This window comes from Hylaeus volcanicus, chromosome 1, assembly GCF_026283585.1.
Source record: "Hylaeus volcanicus isolate JK05 chromosome 1, UHH_iyHylVolc1.0_haploid, whole genome shotgun sequence".
NCBI lineage: Eukaryota > Metazoa > Arthropoda > Insecta > Hymenoptera > Colletidae > Hylaeus > Hylaeus volcanicus.
Window position 1 is genome coordinate 1,477,788 of NC_071976.1, and position 21,494 is coordinate 1,499,281.

Below are 21,494 nucleotides of genomic sequence, written 5' to 3' on the forward strand. Positions count from 1 at the left end.
TCCATTTCCGTCGATGTCGATCGAACACTAACAAATAAAAAAACTGATCGTCGCGTTAGGCACAGGTAGCTCTGTAACCTAAAGCCGCAGATTATCGTAGAATATATGTAGTCTCGAGTACGTAGTCTTCGATAAAACACTGTCTTTACGATCGGTATTCTTTAACCGTCATCTTTCAAAATCCATCACAGCGATATTCCTTGCGTAGGGCATTCGAAATGAAACATTCATGTGCGACAAACTGTCATCGATCCGCGATCGGTTCGCGACCGCTTTATCTTCAACGTGAACGAATTGTAGCTACCTGTCGAAGGACACAACAACTCGTTGCCTTCGAATTACAGAACATCGCGACGTGTTCGCAGAGACAGTCCAGAGGCTAATCAAGCCAAGTAAGTTCTGGGATTCGTTTTCGGATTAGCAGCAGGGTCGTCCTTCGTGGTGCAGGACCAGGTCTCCTCCGCGAGGCTGCCGTACCTTTGGACGCCTGGAAACGGCGGTCCCGTGCTCTGCGGCGAGTAATAACCATCCTTCAGCTGATAGTAATTGCCAGTTTGTTGATACTGGTATTGATCGCCAGGCAGAATGTTGCTGTAGCCAGAATACGAGCCGTACTGAGAGGAGTACGACGAGGAGTAGCCTCGCTCGCTCAAGCTTCTATAAGGCCCCGGATGCTGGGGCCTACCCTCTTGTCAAACGGGCGTGCTGACGGCAGCTGTCGTTATGTAGTCGATGTCGCCGATGCTCTTCACCCTACGGTGTCTTTTATTCCCTGTGATGGGTCTTGGTGGCAATTGCGGGGGTGGCGGCGAGTTGCTACGAGCACTGCTCATGTATTGGCTCGCCAAGCTTCCCGTATCCGACGACGACGAAGGCGAGGCCTTCTCGCTCCTGGGTCGCAGACCGAAGGCCCGACTTAACGATCCCTGTGGAAGGATACTTCGATCAGAGTTATCGAATGAAACACGACGGTTGGTGGATCTGGACTTCCACGAGGCGACGATGCTACAGCAGCCCTGGTTAATTGTTATCAGAGATGGCCAGAACTTTATCCAAGTAGACTGTGGATCTTTAGGGAAAATAAAATCTTTGCCAACGTACACAAATATTACAAATAATTGCGTCTAAATAGAAACGTATTTCACTCTGGAAATATTATAATATAAACATTGCTTTCAACATCTGTTATTATGTTATTCCATAGTGTGTGCATTTTGTAGTTTTTTCAAAAGTGCATAAAGATCCGCGGTCTACGAATGATAAACAGTTTTCTAAAAGAAAGGATTTTTTTTTTTTTTAAATTAAACACATGGGATGCTGTTGGTCATTGAAATATAAATTCTATATTTTAAATTGATATTTTGACCGCAGCGAACAACGATGCCGTTCTGCTTCAATTAACGAGGGGTTGTATAGCAAACGAGCTATGGGGATATAGCCAAGATGCCTGAGGCGACGAGGTACGTATTCGAGACGATGCATCGAAGTGAACGTGTGTCTGAATTGCTCAAGCCTGCAGGATCGAAACGTTTCGAAACAGAGGTAACGCTGACTTTGGCGCGTCTTTTTTTTTTTTCCTTTAAAAATCGGAAAGATCCAGATCGAAATTTCGCGTTCGAGTTTCGAAACCGTTTCGTACGATCGTAAATGAAACAAAATGACGGAAGGACAGGGAGTTGATCCTGCGTTGGACACGCCGAAGCCGAGGATGCACGTGCAACGATACACCGAGCGGAAGATCTCTACGTTCATCGCTCTAATCGTTTAACTATCGATCGACAAATGAAAGATGCGTACGAAAAATAATGTACTTTCACTTTGGGAGAAAAAGAATGGAACGAGGTTTCAGGTGACACGGAATTTTTCGCCACGAAGCTACAGACAAAACAACGCGTAAGCTAATAATTAATAATCAAAGAAAAATTGGCTAACGAGGAACATACGAAAAGAAAAATGGGAAAAAGAAACGATGCGTCGCTACCAGTTACTAGTACTAAAGGAACGAAAGAAAACAAGTGAATGATGGTACGCGAGTTAATTATTATGGGCGCATACCTGTGAGCTCTTCCACGACAACTAGTAAAGGACGAAACAAGGTCGATTAAGAACCCACACCCGGAATTCCACATTGAAATCATCAGTTTATATTTACACAATGGCTCGTCATTGTTATAATTGTATTAGGTTACTAAAAATCGAGCGTCCTCTGTTAATTTTCTCGTTTCGTTTTACGCGGCAATCACTACAATGATGTACCCTTAAAAACAAGACACTCCTATTAACATACATGAGAAGGTGAAGGTGGCAATTAATTGTTGCTCTTTATGTACAGTGTTTACAGTGTAGCGGCGATACAATCGGCCCTTCAAAGGAAAATATAGTCGAGGGTAACTAGGAGTCGCGATTTTTCACTCGTAGTTCATCGAGCCTGGATATCTGATATCCTTGGAAGCGATGTGTATGCAACGGAACAAATTTTAATTGGAATATAATTATTGGAATATAATTAGACCGTGGATGTTCACGCAAATTGATATTTTTCAGATTTAAGAGAAAGTATGTTTTACCTCCCAAACAATGTAAAATGTATTTTATATACTTTTTGTATCTATGCACCTCTTTATATACATTTTCCCATATTTTCACCGGTTATAAATATCCACGGTCTAAATATAATAAATGTATCTGAAGAGGATATATGTATAAAAGAGAATGTAAAGGAATGTCCGAAGAGGTAACATCCACTAAGAAAAATTCAACGAAGATTGCAACGTTTGGGGTTCGATGAATTACAAAGGTGAAATACCGATAATGATATTTTTTTTTTCGTTAATTTCACTAACAACTTAAGCTCGTGTTTTATAACGTTCGATCGTCGAAAGGGAACGTCAGCCGGGACTTTTACAAGATTTCTATGTAGATAACTTTGGTACGGTGAGAGGGATTGTACGACTTGTCGCGTTTTCCTACGCTTAAGGGCGATACGATTGCACTCGTATCCCGGAATGTCAGTCTTTCATTCTTTCGCGTCCAATTAAAAGCAATTTCCGTGAAATGGAGTAACTTGAAATTCGTCTAGAGTACGCTTAAATACAATTACGATTGCAACTGTTATTTCGTTACAAAAAGATACATTGTCGTTTGTTCTTTCACTCGTATCTTCGAGGTCTGTACGATCCAAGCCGAGGTTCGCGAGAACTGTCTAACCCTTTGCACTCGGAAGGCGATTCTCAGCCGCCACGAATAGGTTCTCCCGAGTTCTTTATGGATTCTCTCAGAGAAAATGGAAATATTGAAATGGAAGCAAGACTTCTTATCCGATATTTGACAAAGTTTTCGGCGTGTATTCGTGTCTAAAGTCTTTGGTGTTTCGAAAGTTTTGAAACATTATAAAAATGGATGTCTGTAATGAAATCAGTTTGAAGCACGAACGACGAGCGTTTTATTATAAATTACTATCATCTCTGTACTTTAAAATGTGGTCGAGTGCAAAGAGCTAAATTCCAGCGGTGTGTCGTCCATGCATGATCGATCACGTTGACTATCGTGTTTCACGGGCCACGAGCGTCAAGCTATCCGAGACGCTTCGCTTAAATCCAGACATTCGGTTTACACGAGGAGACATCCGCGAGAGACTTCGGTTGGGCGAACAATGTCTCGTCGTTCTGGATGGTGGTCTAAGATAACGATGAATAGGTGGTACCTACTATGTTTCTACGGAAATTGGAACATGTAAAGTTACGATAGATTGCATTCATTTGTCACCGTCACGTCGAACAGCGAACGAAACATTGCGCATCTTGTCGACGCGGGACACGGTTACCAGAAAGACAAAGTGAGTTTGTGAAACGTAGGCACCCCGAAAAGTACAAAAGAAAGCGAGAAAATTTCCTATGCAGACGTACACCCACGAAAAGGAACATCGGAACTGAAAGATTACCACGTTCGAACAACGAAACTGAGATTTACAATTGAGATTCGATGTCCAGAGAAACGTGACGAAATATTCTATATTATATAACAAAAGGAATACTATCGAAGGAAGACAAGCATAGTATCGACGGCAATCAATCGTCCCCCTTACATACTCCCAAAGAACTGTTCTCTCAAAATTTCTCCAAGGATGCTTCGTAGCTTCAATACTTTCGACTCTAAACGTAAAAATTAAGAAATATCACTGTATGAATTCTGTCAACTGAAGTTTTCCACAACTCCAGCGATTCTTGGAGAGAACTTGGAGGTGTTGCGTTCAACCCTTTGCGGTCCCAAGTCTGAATCGCAAAGTGTCAACCCCAAGCGCAACATGAACATTGGGTCTCCTACGACGACAGAATAATGTACAGAGACGTAGAGAAAGAAACGATGGATTAATATAGATATAGATACACATACGTATATATACATATATATCGAACCTTTTTCAAGTAAAGAAGACTGCAGGTCTGCGACGATCCACAGGATGCAGGGACAATGATCAACGTTAGGTCGAGCTCATAGCTCACAGCTTCCACCCTTATCGCGTCGAGATTTACGCGTGCACGTTCAACTTTCGAAGAGAAAGCGAATTCTTCAGGTTTGAATCGAAGGGTCTCGATGAGTTTTCAAACTCCGTAACGAACATTTTAATTCCGAACTCGAGCTGGCTCGAGCCTCGGCTACTTTTTACTCGAACAAAGGAATCTCCTCGATAAGGGTGAATGAAGCGTGTCAAGGGATCGTATCGAGACGGGAATTAGTTTTTGGTGGAATACTGCGCGAGCGTTTTTACCTAAGCGATGCCATGCAATCGTGCCAATGAGAAATCGACAAACAAAAAAGTAAATATGTACAGAAATGAAATGACGATGAACAATGAACGGTGACGGTAATTAAACAGAAAAAAAATTAAGATGTGCACGATAGATAAAATTCATTGCAAGTAGTGGCTCGAGGTTTTACATCGGAGTTAGAGCTACAAGCTGTCTTGAAAAGCGAAAGTTTTTTTACTAAAGACGATAAAGCTCGAGCAACCATTGAGAATGAGTTCTTGTGCGTGATCGTGTCGTAATCTTCTGCAATGTCAACGATGGCTTTCTATGTACATCTTAAAATGTTATGATAGTGGTAAAATGGTATCGAGACGTAGAAAGTCATCTGTGACGTTAGGTACCATAATTGAACGTATGGTATATCATTCGAGGTAGATCACTTCTGCATCGAAATTAACAGATTGTCTAAGAATAAAGTTCTATATGTATAACATTTACATTCTGTCTGTACACCTTCGAGAAGAACACCTGAGAACGTTTCTAAACTAAAAGACTCGCAACTAAAAGATTTTTATGAAACAGTTCGGGACCTCCCAGCTAGAGATCAAAGTCTCGAAAGAAGGGTGGAGAGCGAGTGTTGAATCTCTCGATCGTTCGAGAGAAAAATGCCCAGCTTGGAAGTCTGAAAAGGAAGGGAAACGATGCCAGAAGTGATCTGCCAAGAGCGTTCGTCGTACTCCGTGCACAACTCGAGAGAAAGAGTATAGGCGAAAGATGAGGAGTACCATATCGAGGTCCCGGTGCAGTCGTGTATGGACCAGGTCTTTAAATCTATACGGTACGTTACCCTGAGGCTGGATCTGCGTCTATCGACCGTGCCAGAGTGGTTGGCCGCCATGTGGAGGGCCGACAGGGAGCTCTGATGATGTTGAAGATGCAACGCTCTGCTTCCACGACCGAGGCTACCGCCTGCGCTCACGGTGCTCATCGGGCGGCTTCCTGGGTTGCTGTTCCTCGGGACCACCTCCAGCTGACTTCTACACACACGCACAACCACGCTTCATGCACGCCTTTCTGCGTACACGCATCCCCGACCCGCTTATATGCGCACACCTTGGCGACACCGCGGACACACACACGTTCCGCACGGTTTGCAGCGAACCTCTCTCCCATTTCGTTATTCGGAGCGACTACGATGAGATGTTTCAGGGATTTCACGGTTCGGTTCTTCAGGGGACAGATGACACAACGATATCGTACAATTCGAGAGTCGTTTGACTCCTGAAGAACCCGACGGAATATCTGAAGATGGGAATGTTTCGCGAACTACCAAAGAAAAATTTAATTCAATTTCCAATTGAACGAAAGATCACGTCACCGTATTTGTAACAATGATGGGGTTGGGGGTGCAAAGAGTTGCAGGGATGATTTTGAGATTCGATGTATGGAGGGGTAACGCAAGTGAACGTTTCGAATCGAACAGTGGCTCGCTGCAAGTGCTCGACGACAGAACCAGATTGATCATAATGAATATCTAGTTACAACATAAATATACATACACAAGCATTTTGTGCACCATCGATATAGAAGAATGTATATAAGTTTACTTGACACCCGAACGCGCATGGTCGATCCGTGAAGGATCGACCGAGACGCGTCGGGGCCGGCTAGTCAGTCAATTGGAATAAACATCGAACAGTAAAAAAATGTAAATATCAAAGTTGGCAAATCAGAAAAAGATAAAAGGAACCATAATGCATTGCTGGTGTAATCCATGGTTAGATACGAGTGAAGAGAAGTCTACCCTGTTACTTGTAACGCGTCTAAACGTTTGAAATTTGATAGTTTAAGTAGCAACAAAGGATACAGCGCTAGTTACGTGGCGAGTGCTTTTTATAAATTTTTTAATCAAACTTTTAAACCTCAGAGAAGAGTGATATCGATATGCTTCACTTTTCTGGCTCTTAAACGTCGATGTTTACCCAGCAAAATGTCTTCGCCGCGGATTACACCAGAATTACTAATATTAACATGTGCTGTACATAGCGCAGTGCAGTGCAGGCGGCAGCTGTGGGCTACGGCTCAGCTATGAAAGACATTACCGATGGATCCGCGATCGGGTGGACTGCAGACCCAGCGAATCGCTGCGGTGCCGAGTACAATTGTTTCGATAATAATTTCATTTGAGTATACTGCATGTTTGTATATGTACATTATGTCGACTGTACTGTACTGTATTTACGTGTGTGTATTCCCGATATATCCAAGTATGGCGTGTGTATCACGGATGAGTACTTATATAATACGTTGGTCGGAGGCGACCTCGACCTCAATCCATGCATGGCGCGCCCTTTCGAGATCGCCTTAGACCACCGTGTACATTTACCTCTTTATAGTTAATCCTCTATCGCACCAAGTGTATCTCATCTTTCGTGAATTAATTGATATATAAACTTCCCGTCGATTACTTCCTTTGGATTTCCACACGGTATGCGACAGAAGGTTAACAATTTATCGTTTATTTTGGTGCTCGTCTCCTACTCGGTTTTTCTGAGGTTTTTCTTTATGGTATTGTATGATGTCCAATGTCAATGTCTGTCCGGAATGAACTGTACCTATATCTTGTTCTTTGTCATTGTACCGAGTAGCCTTCGACGATAGGCTGAGTCTTGGTACTTAACGTATAAACATTCTTCGTGGCTCGTCTCTCTCGACCCCTGACGTTAGCGGGACACTTAATTTTGTAAGACCAAATTGTAAATAATTTTTTGCTTAACTTTGGACTATTTACAATTTCCCGACGGTTATCGTTCTACCATTAGAAACGCTTCGACGTGAAGCAAGAGTTTTTTTTGATATTGATCTTAACAGTATCGATGCAAATTACTTTTTTTAAGCTCGCCCGTTAGTATTTACAGTTCTCGAGATATATCGTCTCGATCGTAAACGTTAACGGATACAGTTATTACCATAGACTAAGTAGAAACCCTGAAAAAGTGAGGCCTATCTAGTATTCACGATTTTATACAATATAACAATGTCGTCAAAGCTAAAAAACATTGTTCTGCGATCGTATATGTATTGAGCATTCGCGAATTACGAAGATTCCAAGGATGCTTACCGGTAATCAGCGCGGTGTTCAACGTTTTCAAAGATCAATGATCGTTCTAATTGCGTGTGGAAACATTGCGTCTCAGTGTTTCGCGAGCGCGATTGTAGATAATTGACAATACCTTAGCGAAAATGTCTAAAACACAGCTCCTCCGACAGGATACGGTAGAAAAGAAATCATGAGATTCTACGCTTGCGCCGTCTAAGCGTTACATCAGACGGACATTTTATCTATTCGTACCAAAAATGCGATTACCGTTTAATTTGTGCTTTTCAAATATGATCGTCACCGATCGACAAGTTGTGACGTCTGTGTTCGAGCGAACACGAAATCTGTTTTAGGTCGTCGAGTTCTCCAAACGTGTCTGTCCGAGCTTGAGAGGGAATCACGTGGCGTTACTTTAACAATTTTCAAAGCTGTTATGCTTAATTGCTTGTTGGACTCGTCGAGTGAGACGTTGACGAAATTAAATGCTGCCCTTCAAGCAAGGACTGTTCGAATGAAAACTCGAAAACGATGAATCGTGTTTTCGGGGTAGATCTCGTTATGTCGATTAGTGAGCGTTGTCCAATGTGGCCTCGGGATGATAGTAGACTGAGTACCTTGCTGGCACGACGAGGGCTTCCAGTTCGCCTGTCAGGTGTCGTCTGATCATGTGTTTGGCAGGCGGTATACCCAAGGCTGTGGCCATCGTGTCACCCGTGAAGGATGGTTCCAGCACGACCAGAGCACCATGCACCCCCGAATCTATTTTAAAAATTAAACGATCTCTTTACCATCCCAAATAAAGAGTCTACATCAGACGAGACCATCGAACATAAACGTACCCTTCAAATTCTCAGCATATTCCGTTAGATCGATATTCCTTGCCCACCGAATGAACCTTTGGTTCGTCCACACCAAAGGATCCGTGTCGACTTGCTCGCATTGGTGTCTTCTAACCGCGAGTGCCTGTCGTATCAAGAATATCCGATCAAGAATATTCCTTAAACACCTTCGTTCTCTGTACAAAGTGATATTATCATTCGAAGCAACGTCCAAATACCTGGCGATCGTAGTTCAACATCCTCAGCAAGTGTATGCCGTGCACGATGCTGGCTTGATGAAACTTCCTGGTCACGCCAAGAAGCTTCTCCAACTCCTTCTTGCTCAGGTGATCGAGCATCCGAGCGTCCACCATATTGGTAGCGAAGCTCTCGGAATATTGAGCGAGTCCAAGGTCGGGTAGCCACTCTGAGCTGACCCACGTGTGACCCAGTTGAGCGATGCACGGATATCGAACGAGACTCGGGTGTCGATGCTCCTCGATGGCCAAACGCAATTTCTTTCTGTGCAGGGGGTGCGTCACGCCCAACCCGGCTTCCAATTCCGCGTCGCTCAGCTCCAGCAAAACCTGAACAATTCAGAAATAAAAATAGAAAGAAATTGTAGTTTATTCTTCTCCGCTGTTACGCTGTGTTTTGCTGTATCATGGTGGATAGTTACGCTACCTTTCCAGATTTAACATTTTCAGCGCATCGTGGACCGTATTGCGGCATACCAAGAGCGACCTCTAACCACGCCAGAACCGTGGGCGCCCTCCATCGCTCCATAGGAACGGATGCGGCTTCTCTGAGTAAACGAAGTTTCTCAGCGTAACCTTCCTCGGTGAGAGGCGACCATGATCTATAAGGATCAAAGCCGTCGGAGCCCTCGTTGCTACCGCTGCCGCCACTGGAGTTGTTTGCAGCCTTTCGATGCCGTGAGCGTGCGAATACTCTGAAAATCGATAGAAAAAAACTGTCTTTCAGGTAGGAAGATGCTACGTTCTCGCGAAACACATCGATATGCCAAATAATACGGTGTGGTATCGATAGAAATAAGCTTGTAATCGCGATGGTTCAATCTTCAGTTTCTGCTCCACTTTCAGTTGAACGTGGATGTTAGCATAATCGTAAAGGTGTTTCTTACCTAGAAATAGAACCCCACGTGCCACCGCGAGTCGCAGAAGAACGCGAATGGGCGGCAGGTGCCGTGATAGGTGGATTTTTGTTCCTCCTCGGTTCCGATTCCAGCGGGCTCGACAGCTGCTCGACCGATCGCGATAAGGACGAATTGTCCATAGACCTGGAGAACGCGTTCAGGGGCGACAACGTGGGACTGCAGTCTTTTGGCGTGGTCGCTGCTGGAAAATAACGTTTCGATAGACTGTCGCCTACGACGAACTAAACGTCAATTCTTGAGAGAAATACCTGCCACGTAACAGTCAGTTATAAAATTTATGTATCGATTTATTTTCTTGTCGATAATATTTCGTCGAGAGTTGCATCAGTGGTGCACCACCTTTTTCTAGCGCATTTAATAATTGAAAATACACAGATCATCCGAATATTACGAGATACTTGGGACTGCAACATGTGCATGCGCATGCATCGGCCATACAACACAAGACAATCAGCCGATTGTCAGAGCGAACTTCGATATTAATTACGATTTGGCGGTGCCGAGTAGGTACATTAATAACACAGAGAATGAAAATTCCTACGGCCAACGACGTTGCTCGTAGTCGAAGCGATCACCCCCGATGAGGGAATGTTTATGCACACAGGCGCCACTTAAACAGGATTCACTGTATAGTCTAAAAACAAATAGACCCTACGCAGCGTTCTTTCACGTTCCCCTTTGAATTTATGCAAAACGAAGCGCGTTAAAGTTACATCTAAATGCATCGATCCAAGCGACGATTCCTCTCGAAACGAAGAATTGGCGACGAAGCAGACATCGAACTGACACAAAGAGAGACGAACAAAGAAATGAAAAATATAGAGGTAGAGACAAAACAGAGAGAAAGAAAGACACACACGCACACAAAGAAGCACAGGGATCCTCTGTTGGAGGAGGACAACGACGAAGAAATGGAAGGAGACGACGATCAGCGATTATGTTTGGACACTTACACTGGTACATGTGGGATGGTGCAATGGAGGAAACCACGGAGATGCTGTCCATGTCGAGACCGCTTCCCTCGACCGTTATTGTCGGCGTGCCTGCGCGGAAATGTACAATGTAAAAAAAAAAAAGTCTTTCTTCAGACTCTTTTCCGCCACAAAGTCTGCGTTTGTCTTCGACGCGCGAGAGGTGCAGAGCGTGTAAAAAAATATACTCGCACGGATACCACGGCGAGTTTATTTAGTAAGTAATATAGAAATTAAGGAGACGAAGAAAATCGCACAGGTCGTATCCCGTCTGATTACAGTGAATTCTGTCTAAGGGCGTAAAATCCTCGTGTAAAAACTTATCTCGAGCTAGTTCATCTTATTTGTCTTACTTCCTCGAGAGTTAAAGAACGAACGCTACGTTTCTATCGTATTTCCAGCGATCGATTCAAGAAAATTGAACGATAAGCGTTTAAACGATCGTTTACCCTCTCATGATGGAAGAGTATACACATCTTCCGTTACCCAGCTCAAAATTCGTGCACGTACATTAGGTTCGCTGTGTTCGCAGTCCCTATTGACCACGAGAGTGTTTGTCCTAGGCCAAATCGATCAATCCGTTTTAATGCACAGGCACGCGGAATTGGGTTGAATAATACATGAAGGAAATGCGCTCGATTAGTGCACCACCTACGTTCGGCTAACATTCGTGCTTGACGGAAGCCATCAAACTGTTTTTTCACCGACGATCCGACGGATGCACCGTAATGCACTTTAACCAGGCGATTAATCTTAGAACTCGTTAACACCTAAACGCAAGAATCGTTCCGACCCGTCCGACACTCGGATGAATAATAATGGCGATTATATTGCGCGCTGCGTCGCTTCGCTACTCCTCGCAGCGACTTCATTTATTAAGCAACGAATCACAGTCGGAAGATTACGCACTCGAAACGAATAATACACTTCGTGCTAAATTAACGGGGTTTCGTAGGCTGAATAAACTGTAATTATTTATATACATAATATAACTTGATTAAACTTCACAGTGGTATTCCCCCTCGAATAATATCGTAAAGATCGTATTTCCAAAAGGATAAATCCAAGTTATCCTTACCGTCTGTGGTCGAATCCGAGAGGTTTCCACCCACGCTGGTGGCACCGCCGCTTTCTCTGTCGCTGGATCCCCTGACGCCGCTGTCCGCGCTGCAACTTCCTCGATCACCCGCCTGTCCACCTGACGAGCCTACACCTGCCGCATTGCCGACGTTCCCAACGCTCACTCCTAGTTCTGTGCTACCTAATGGCGGTTGAGAATTCATATGAGGGATGATACCGCAGCCTCCACCGCCGCTGCTACTTCCTGCGCCCGGTGTCGCAGCTCCATTCACGCTGCCCCTCGGGAACGAAACCAAGGATTCCTGGTCGCTCAAGCAGATACCGCCCCCGCCTCTTTCCGCCAATTGACGCTGTAACTGCACCAAACATTTCTCTTTGCATTCGGGGAATTTCGAGTGGTTTGCATATGGCGTTATTCCCTTGATATCGTCGGGTATTTAACGCGACACTGTGGATCGCCCAGAAATGGGTAACGAGATTCAGGAAACTATAAGAAACTAAAGAAATGAATTCCAAAGCTGAAACAGCGGCGAGCATAAATCTGGATCTAAATTTGAACTCTGTAGAAATTGTCTGACAGCTAACACGTGGGGAAATTTTCATGGCCACCATTGTAGATCCATAGATCAATCCTGTCAAAGCAAACAACGATACTCTACTGTTCGGTGCATACGGCTATGAAAATAGAGGATTATCTTATCGCGGTGCTTCGACGTGGAAATACAGTATTGACCGAGCAATTGTCACAAAGTTCTAACCATAACTTTCACGAACTATTTGCACAGCGTTAGCCGTGTCTTGCTTTACATGTACTTCAGCCTCGTCACCGATGGGATGCAAACAAAGGCGGGCGAGCTGGAGAGATAATGCCGATCAAATTTCATTTGTTGGTTTCAGAAGTTGTCGCGGTGCAATTTTGGACGAACAAATACAATTTCGCGTAGAAAAGTACGCGTTGGCTTAACCGAAGGATGTGGAAGAACGATGTGTATAACCGTAATTAAAATCTAACGCGCTGGGAACCAGTTTTTACGTGCAAAGGTTGGATTACAAAGTTAAAACGAAACGCTGATCAAGCGGGGTCAGTCTATCCGCGGTGGGTTTTTGGCGAATCATTTTCGAATGGAAAAAGTTGCAACTTCATCAGCGAGGGAATTACTAAAATGAAACTAGAAATGGAAATTTCGCGGCGTGCGTGACTCTCGAGCGCATTCCAAGGCAACCCTCGGGCCATCAGTTTTAAACTCGTTAGCTGGAGCCCCCGTTTATGCACAGCGTCGAGGACAATTTCAGGGGCTCAAAGCGGACTCACCCTTCTGGTAATTGCACAGCGCGCAAAGAAACGCTCCTTACCTAACTGCTCGTTACGTTGATTCCCAGTCGATACTCTTTTGTGGACTAAAACTATGTTTCTGTTCGCAGGACGAATCTACATTATTAACCTTGAGAGTCATTTTGCCTGGAACATTGGTAATCGTCGAACGCCAATGTCGATAAAATGCTCCGTTGCTGAAACTGTTCGATCCTGAGAAAATCCTGAACTTGCGTTCATTTCGATAAAGTTAATTTCCAAACAAGACTTCATTCCGAAGCTGAGTAATCTTCCAAGAGTATTTTGGTCTGTCTTCGTTAAAAAGGTGAATCAACACGTCAGGGTAAACAAGCGGAGTTAACCAACTGCCACTTGCAGACGGAAAATATATTTTACTCCTCGAGGAAATTCTAGTTTCTAGGTACTCTTTGCGAAACGCTTCAACTGGCGGCCCGCGAAAAGATTACATTCGGCCAGCCTCCCCCGTTGGGTAAGGGTAGCCAGAAAGGGTCTTACCTCTTTTATAGTCGCGTGTGCGTGCGAAAGAGCGGCCTCTTTGTCGGCCAAACTGGCTGCCAGGCTGAGACTTCGATCTGCCTCGTCCCTCGCTGCCCTTAGAAGACTCCAGCGTTCCCTTTCCCGTTCCCTTTCACGTTCTTCCGAGGGTATGCCAACTCCTTGCTGCTGAAGGCGTCCTAAGGTCGCCTCGTTTTCCCGCATCCGCTGTAATCAACGGTCAAAGAGACCCATATCCGGGCAGTAACTCCACCCAAAACCACCACCATCTAACAATGCATGCACGCGCACAAAGTGTGAAAGACTTCTTTGAAACAAAGGGAACGCGGTATGATTAAACATCGCGACGGTGTCGTAATTACGCGTCATTCAGCGACAGAGGACTTATCAGTTTAACCCTACGATCAGCGATGATACGATTCCTTTCACGAGTCGCTTGAAAGTTGTAAAAATCTGCGTCGAGCGTTCGCTTCTTCGCCCTTCTTTTTAAAGACATTGTTGCCACTCGATCAACTAGGGTAACTCGATACAGGTGCAATTCGTCGGGTATACAGGTGTCGTGTACCTTCGCCTATTAGCCAGCAGGATATCAGCTACGGAGAACTTAATCCACTTATCTTTCCCTCGGGCGCGAGTAACTTCACGCTACGTATAGCAGGTGTTGCAGCTGGTTTATCGGCTAAACTTTGGGACAACGCGATTATTGCCACTCCAACGGATCGGTCAGGTGTTACCCGTTGGCGAGTCGATGTTTCGGGGTTAAAAACTAGCGGTGCATCGGCGTTCGCGCGTGTTTGCGACCAGTCGAGCGGAAAATGGTGTCTATACTCGTGGGAAGACACGGTTATAAAAGGACGACCTCGTGAAATGGCCATTTCTGGCGCATTCTGGAAACGGAAAGTTCAAGCGATGAAAACTCGCTGGTATAAATAAACGAGGATCAAACAACTTTTGCTTTTTTCTTTGCTGTGCTCTCGACGACGCATAATAATAACGTTCACAGGCATCGAGGATTACTAAAATATAAGAATTGAAAGGTTTCGAGTAAACGCACTCGTGTACCCTGGCAAAGTCGATGTTCTCCCCTTAGGCAACCGATGGTATAAGCGAAGAAAGGCAACGCAGGTTCGAAACTACAACGGTCCCAGGGTTGAAACATCCTGCAGCATATCCGCACAGGATGTTAACCGAACGGAGAGATAGATGGAAGGTTACCGTATCGAAGTACGCGATATCAAACAACGGATGTACCGCGTTACACGAGATGGATGAGATTGCCAGCGTGTTTCGCGTTTCTGTTTGAACAATGGAGGGTGGGGGCGAGGATGTTAAGCCGGCCGGATAAAAAATCATAGAGACGAAGGTTCTTTCTCTGCAGGAACGGTGACACGTCGAAGCCCGTTGATGATGAAGTGGATTACCTACGGCGCGACAAGACGGTGGAGGATAAAGCAAGGGGAAATTGACGGGTCGCTCTGTGAGAGAGAAATTGCCCCAAGACTCGAAGAGAGATCTGTTTTCTTTCATGTCCCATTACGATGAAGCACGAGAACTTTCTAGTTGGACGATATCGCGTTCATTCAAGGGGTCTCCGCGATTTTCAAAAAATCGAAATTTCTTTTTTTTTCACAGGGTGTGATACACCTGAAAATGCACTGCCTGTCAAATTTAATTAAGGTTATTTCATCAATTAATACTTTATCGAGTTTACAGCGCCAAGTGACTGTAATAGTTCGTTCCAGCGATCCAGTTCTTTCGCTATGAAACGTATTTATGGCCGCTAATACGGAACACGGCGTTACTGGATATTAAAGTTTGCTTTTTTCCTTTCCGTAGATACTGCATGATGCATGGTCGTGTTCTTATGAAAACTCTTCCTCTCTCTCTCTTTCTCTCTCTCTCCGAGTAAACTCGATATTTTTCGCTCGAGCGTAATCCTGCGCTTCGTTTTTAAGCTTCTTTCAAGAATCGGTAAAGGTCGTGTTTGCAGGACAGTGTATTATTAATCTTTCTTTTTGTTAGATACCGAGAACGAGATCCTGTCAGGATGAAGGACGAAGAACGAGTTTTCGCGAAGGTATACAAGCACGGTAAGAACATCTAGTAATTTTCATACAGCTAACACTTTAAGCTGCTTTACCTAAGCTTTATTTCTCTATGGTTATTGTCGCTGCGACAAACAAGCTCGAAGTCGACTTCCGAAACAAAGAAATAGATAGTTTGCAAAGAAAAAATGCATATCCACTATTAACAACGATAAGTATGCTCTGCTTGTGATGCACTCCCGAAGTTCGATACCTGCAATTGTCGCCTGCCACAATTTCTCCCTAAAACGGACGAGCTCGGGACATCGACGGAGCATGAATAATGAATATCGAACGTTTGTGGTTTCGCGACTCGCTTTTTAGTAAGCGTAATCGGCGCACGTTGTTCATTTCGTGAAATTGAAATGACTGACAGTGCGTCGACGTCGCCTGTGAAACGATAACGGTGTCGGGGAAATGAGAAATTCCGCCAAGTTTAATGAAAGTATTTAACAAGCAAAATTGCTCTGCCATGTCCGCGTTCTGACCCGCAAACTGGAGTCGAGGAAACTGAAATGCATTCCCATGGACCGTTCGTCGAGCACATTTCCCTCAGGAACTCTTCGCTCTTATTTTTCTTAATTTAAATGTTCCAGATGAAATTTAGAGGGTTTAATAGATCCCGATAATTGTACTAACGAAGACCAAGCGATCCAATTCCGCTGTTTTGTAATCCAATTTCCTCGACTTCGCGTCACTTTTCGTTGATTAAACTGTTCTCTTATAAAATCCGAACAGAGTGCAAACAAGACTCAAACACCGTTATTTCCATGACACAGCGCTTGTGAAAGAAGAAGATCGGACTCACCTGTTCGTAGTTTCTTATGAAGTCGCGCAATTCTCGTTCCTTGTCCTCCAGAGTGCCATAGAGTGCCTTCATTTGATTGAGCAGATCGAACTTTTCGGCCTTGAGCCTCTTTCGATCGGCCTTGAGGACTTGCAGAGCTTCCTTGGCGTGCTGCAGCTCCAGCTCGAGGGCGACGAATCGCGCCTCTTCTTCGAGGGCTGCGTCCTCGGAACCGACTTCACCGCGAGCTGCTCCGCTCAGGAGCAATCTCCTCAGTCTTGCTACTTCGGCTACCAGGCGTTCGTTCTCCAGTCGCAGCCTCCTCGTGCTAGCCAGCTCCACGGATCCGCTGCTACCTCCGCTACCGTGCATGTTCGACAACCTGGACGCTACCAGCGGATCGCCAATCCCTGGAAGAAGTATCGACGATGTAGAAGAAGACAGTTGATTTTAGAATAGTATTTCTCTTTGCAACTGGAATTTACGAATCCTAGGCAGATTTATTTTCTTAAACATTTCATCTTCATAATTAAGGTGTGCACGCAGCGCGTAGCGACTTGGATGTTTCAACACCTAATAAAACTGGATTCGTCTTAAGCCCAGGTTCGTTTAATTCTAGGGAATCGTAGGAACGCGGGGTCGAACGAGTCCGCTTGTGGAACAATCGCAGACAGCGAATGTACGGGAGCGAAGTTGAAAGGGAAGGGCTTCCATAATTAAATGCTGGGTTACCCACCCAGGGAATTAGCCGGGGACGAGGGTCTGCTGCCTGGGGCTGGTCCAGGTGGTTCATTGTCCTCTTCGACCCGCACCTCGCCATCCACTAGATCCTTGTCGATATCCTTCTCGTGATCGTTCGTTTCCTTGCTGGATCGCAGGGAGTCGCGATTCGTCGATATTCGCAGTCTCTCCACGCTCGATCGATCGCTGCCACCGCGATGGAGGAAGTTGCTTCTGTTGGTAGATCCTCGATCCGGACTGGCGCTGCCCGATCGAGAGTCGACGCTTCCCCCGGAGCCACCCAGCCGTGTCTTCTCCAGAGCTGGGGCGAAAGGTCGTCGTGCTTTCTCGCTTGGACTGCGACTCGGGGACCCATTGCGCTTCTCTGGAACAAAAATATCTTCCTTGAGTCCTTACAACTTTGGACAAATTCGATCGTTAAACGATCGTCCATAAGAATCCAAATGTCGCTTTCGAATATTTCTAATCTCCTAAAATTATCTAACGTAAAGTTGTCCCGCGCCCATGGCGAAATATTCGCGGACGTTTTCCATCGCAGCTCGCCGCGTCTCGTTTTTAATTTTACTCCGTAAACATCCGACGAAGGTTTAATCAAAGTAGAAGGTTCCGCCGATGCGGAAAGCGTCGCGAGCAAAACGTTTCCGGTAAAGTGATTAAATTCGTTGCATCTCACGGGGAGAGATCATGCGTTTAAAGAGTAACGCAATCTCCTGCTGGTCACAGACGAGACCAGACAGGGGCTACGACAGGTGGCGCGGGGGTGGTTGCGTCGTTTCCAGAGAGACCGTTACAAGTTGGACGAGGAAATGGTGAATCATGGTCAGTCGTAAAACTGGCAGCTGGTAACTCTGAGATATAAGCTACACCGTGTTCTGAAAATCAAGATAAACTTTCCAGGTGCGAACTACAGCTTTGAATTACACCGTGCAACTTTTTGGAAAGATTTACATACGTCTGAAAGCTGGTTGAGGCGAGCAAAAGGAACGTTGGGAACTGGAAATGGTGGAGGAAACTTTCGGTTAGGATAAAAATTTCAAATGAAAGAAGATTCAGACGTTACTCTGTTACTTGTATAGAGGCTTCAACTCAACCTTCCTCGATCCGAGATAGAACCTGAAGAAGGCACACGTACCTATGGGACTGGCTCGTCGATCGATAGGACTAGTTCGTTCCTTCCTATCGACAGGACTGGTTCTCTTATCGATAGGACTGGCCGACTTGTCACTGGCGGAACTCCTCTTCTCCACAGGGCTGCTGCCAGCGCTGAGCCTCTTGCCATCCTCCTGCGATTGCTGCTGAACCTCGCTGGTCTCCTGCGTCCCAGGATTGCTGTTATTCGTGGCGCTCCCCGTGGCGTTGTTGTTGCTATTGCCTGCAGCGGGGGTGCTGTTGCCAGCCCCGTTATTGTTGTTTAGCACCACGGGCAAAGCGCCGCGAACATCCCTCAGCTCGCCTCGGAGCGTGGCGCACTCGCCCCTAGCTCGTTCCAGCTCCCCGTCAAGCCGGGCGCCAGTCGCTGCGTTCTCCTCTACCATCACGCGAAATTTTGCCTGGAAAACAGGAAAATTGACGGTTAAACGAGGGTGCAGGTGTGCGAAACGCTGAAAACTGGGGTGGACGTTAATCCTCGACTAACGAGGAGCCACCTCTGCCGTGGAACACGTAATTGCTGGAATTTTAGTATTGGGTTGGTAGGAAAATTATGTCCGTAAAGTTCGAAAACCGACGTTAATTTCTTACCGACCTAATATTTTATTATCGCGGAATCATTCGAATCACGGAGCCATTCGATCACAGGCCTGCAAACGAATCTGGGTAGACGTTAATCAAAACTTTTCGCTGGTTCCTCCGCGAATGGAATAATGGATCTCTTGTTTGCTCGACGAGGCCCATTCCCCGTCAGCGAGAGAAAGAAAGGATGGAAATGAAAGAGATAGCAGCGGAGGTATTCGAGTAGGAGAAAGTATCGAAAGTTCCGCCAAGTTGCGACCGGATCGTAGCTGCGTTTGGCGAAGTTGTCGAACGACTGACGCGACCAAACGCGACTAGTGATAAAAGTTTTAGCAATATTAGCAAAGCTACGGAACGCGAATCTCATTGTAAGCTCTCCTCCCATTGTACAGCTCGCTTCGAACGCTCCTCGTCGCGAAGTTTCCGTCTGTTTCACCCCCTCTAACAAAGGATTACTTGGATACTTAACACACGATGTCTTTAAGCTGCTGTTAGGAGATGCCAGCTGAGAGCTAATACGACGATGGCTCCGGTTCGCCAACTCCAACGTGAAACGCGAGTTTCCCTGTATCACGTGTCCGTGGATGTCCGCGTGTTGTTATTATCGCTATAAATTCTTTCCGACTCGTGACGCGTAAATAATTGAATCGAGTAATCGCCAGGTGGTGCAAGTGAAAATTGATAAAATCACGTTTCGCACGGTCAATCGCGTACGGAATGTGATATCAGTCATCCTCGAAGACTGATCGCCCTACAAAATGATTGATTGCACTCTCGGTCAGATAAGAACCGTAGGGTGGAGGATAAACGAAGAGAAGAGGGAGTCTACGGGCAGCGGTGAGCCACTCTGTTGGCCAAGTTCCAGGAACACAAAAGGATAGGCTGCGAGGATAAAGGCGTCGCGAAACTTGTTGCGTTCCCAGAGGCGCCTTCGGTTTTCCCTTCATCGTGAAAACCCCCGCAACGACCGTACTCACGCCCATCTAGCACCTGTGCATCGCGCGGATCACCGATAAATTTCTGTTCTACCGGAGATCCTTCGCCGCTGAAGAGCTCCGCGCTCGGGTTCGTACTTGAGAGTTCAGATTTTCCGATCTACGGTACATTTCGGTCGTTTTGGGAAACTTCTGTCTCGTCCTCTCGTTTCTATAATTATCCGTTTTCTCGATAGCATCGGCTGCGCTAATTAAAACGTTGGAACAAAGGATTTATTGCTCGTCGAAAGCCACGAGTCGCTTCCCACGATCCTCGAGTTATAGCAAACAGTTTCGCTGGTACGTTAATTGCATCGTCGAATCTCGTTGGAAAGTTTATCAAAGATCAGCGGGAAACTAGCATCGAAACGATATCTGCTCGACTATGCGTCTGGATAGTGTCGATAGCATCGACCGCAGGCGGTTCCCTCGCGACCAAAGAGGTTTTATTCTTCGACGAAGATGTAATCTCTGAAACGTTGACCTATATGCCAACCCGAACTACCGATACGGCTGGTAACAGGGCGCACGTTATGTGCACATGCTGCGGGCTTGCACACACGGTCCTTAAACACATAAAGCATCTCGAGCCATTGTAATGAAGTTGCGGTAAACTGAGCTGCGTTTACCTTGCTATTCCTGGCGTACTGACTTGGTATTGTCCGACGACTTCGGTTTATTTAATCGACGTTATTAACATTTACGGCTGATTCGATCGAGTCCGGAGATTTAGAGACTGCTCTGGAGGAACGTTGATGGAGAAACATTTGGATTACGAGTTAAGGAAGACGATGCTGTAATTATCAGGTTTGCCGGTGCACGCGACGCTGGAAAAATAAGACTAGCGTTAAAAATGAAGAGAAGTGGTCGAGAGAGCCGGGGGGGAAGAGGAATGACGCGGAGAATGAGCATTACGGGACCCACTTGAATTTATGAAATTGCAATTTCAGCCTCCAGTTCCACCGCACCAGAGCAATTTATCTCGCGGTGCAAGGAAGGAAAATAATCCCTTTCCTTCGTTCTTTTTGCCGCATTTTCTATCCTCCCGGTGACCGTAACAGCCTCCGCGAATATCATTCTCGAATGTTCCTTAAACCAACAAATTGGAGGATCTACGAGCCTCCTAATAGAGAGTAACGAGCGAATCAAAATCGTATCACCGCGCCCGCTGATATTTCCGACTCGCACGTGGCTACTCGCGAGTGCACAATATATTCTATTATTATTACTCTACTCTCAAACGCAGAGCCGAATTTAGTACCAAGCTTGAGCTTGATTTCGTTCTACTTTTAATCGGAACCAAATATAAAGCACTCAAAGACATCGATTTAATTTTATTGTAGCAAGTTTCCAATTTCTAGCAGGTATTTCTAAAAAATAGAGAGATTCTCCTCTTTCAAAGAGATGTTCTATCAGTGATTATCTCGCTCTTCTCTTTCGGTTTCTTCGATGAGT

General features: G+C 45.4%; 1 protein-coding gene across 4 annotated transcripts in view; it reads right to left on the reverse strand.

The window, feature by feature from the left end:
* The window catches only part of LOC128873095 (kazrin), a 70,182-nt gene continuing 48,688 nt past the window's right edge, over positions 1 to 21,494 (reverse strand). For all 4 annotated transcript variants that reach the window (XM_054116394.1, XM_054116402.1, XM_054116386.1 and 1 more), the window contains 15 exons: positions 18,467 to 18,884; positions 17,330 to 17,698; positions 16,615 to 17,003; positions 13,723 to 13,929; positions 11,893 to 12,250; positions 10,797 to 10,886; positions 9,811 to 10,024; positions 9,351 to 9,618; positions 8,906 to 9,253; positions 8,688 to 8,811; positions 8,463 to 8,607; positions 5,596 to 5,785; positions 4,416 to 4,442; positions 2,056 to 2,076; positions 1 to 926 (listed from right to left, as the gene is read on the reverse strand). In XM_054116394.1, the coding sequence (XP_053972369.1) occupies positions 693 to 926; positions 2,056 to 2,076; positions 4,416 to 4,442; positions 5,596 to 5,785; positions 8,463 to 8,607; positions 8,688 to 8,811; positions 8,906 to 9,253; positions 9,351 to 9,618; positions 9,811 to 10,024; positions 10,797 to 10,886; positions 11,893 to 12,250; positions 13,723 to 13,929; positions 16,615 to 17,003; positions 17,330 to 17,698; positions 18,467 to 18,884 (3,402 nt within the window). In that variant the 3' untranslated portion in view covers positions 1 to 692. The remainder of the gene's footprint in view (positions 927 to 2,055; positions 2,077 to 4,415; positions 4,443 to 5,595; positions 5,786 to 8,462; positions 8,608 to 8,687; positions 8,812 to 8,905; positions 9,254 to 9,350; positions 9,619 to 9,810; positions 10,025 to 10,796; positions 10,887 to 11,892; positions 12,251 to 13,722; positions 13,930 to 16,614; positions 17,004 to 17,329; positions 17,699 to 18,466; positions 18,885 to 21,494) is intronic.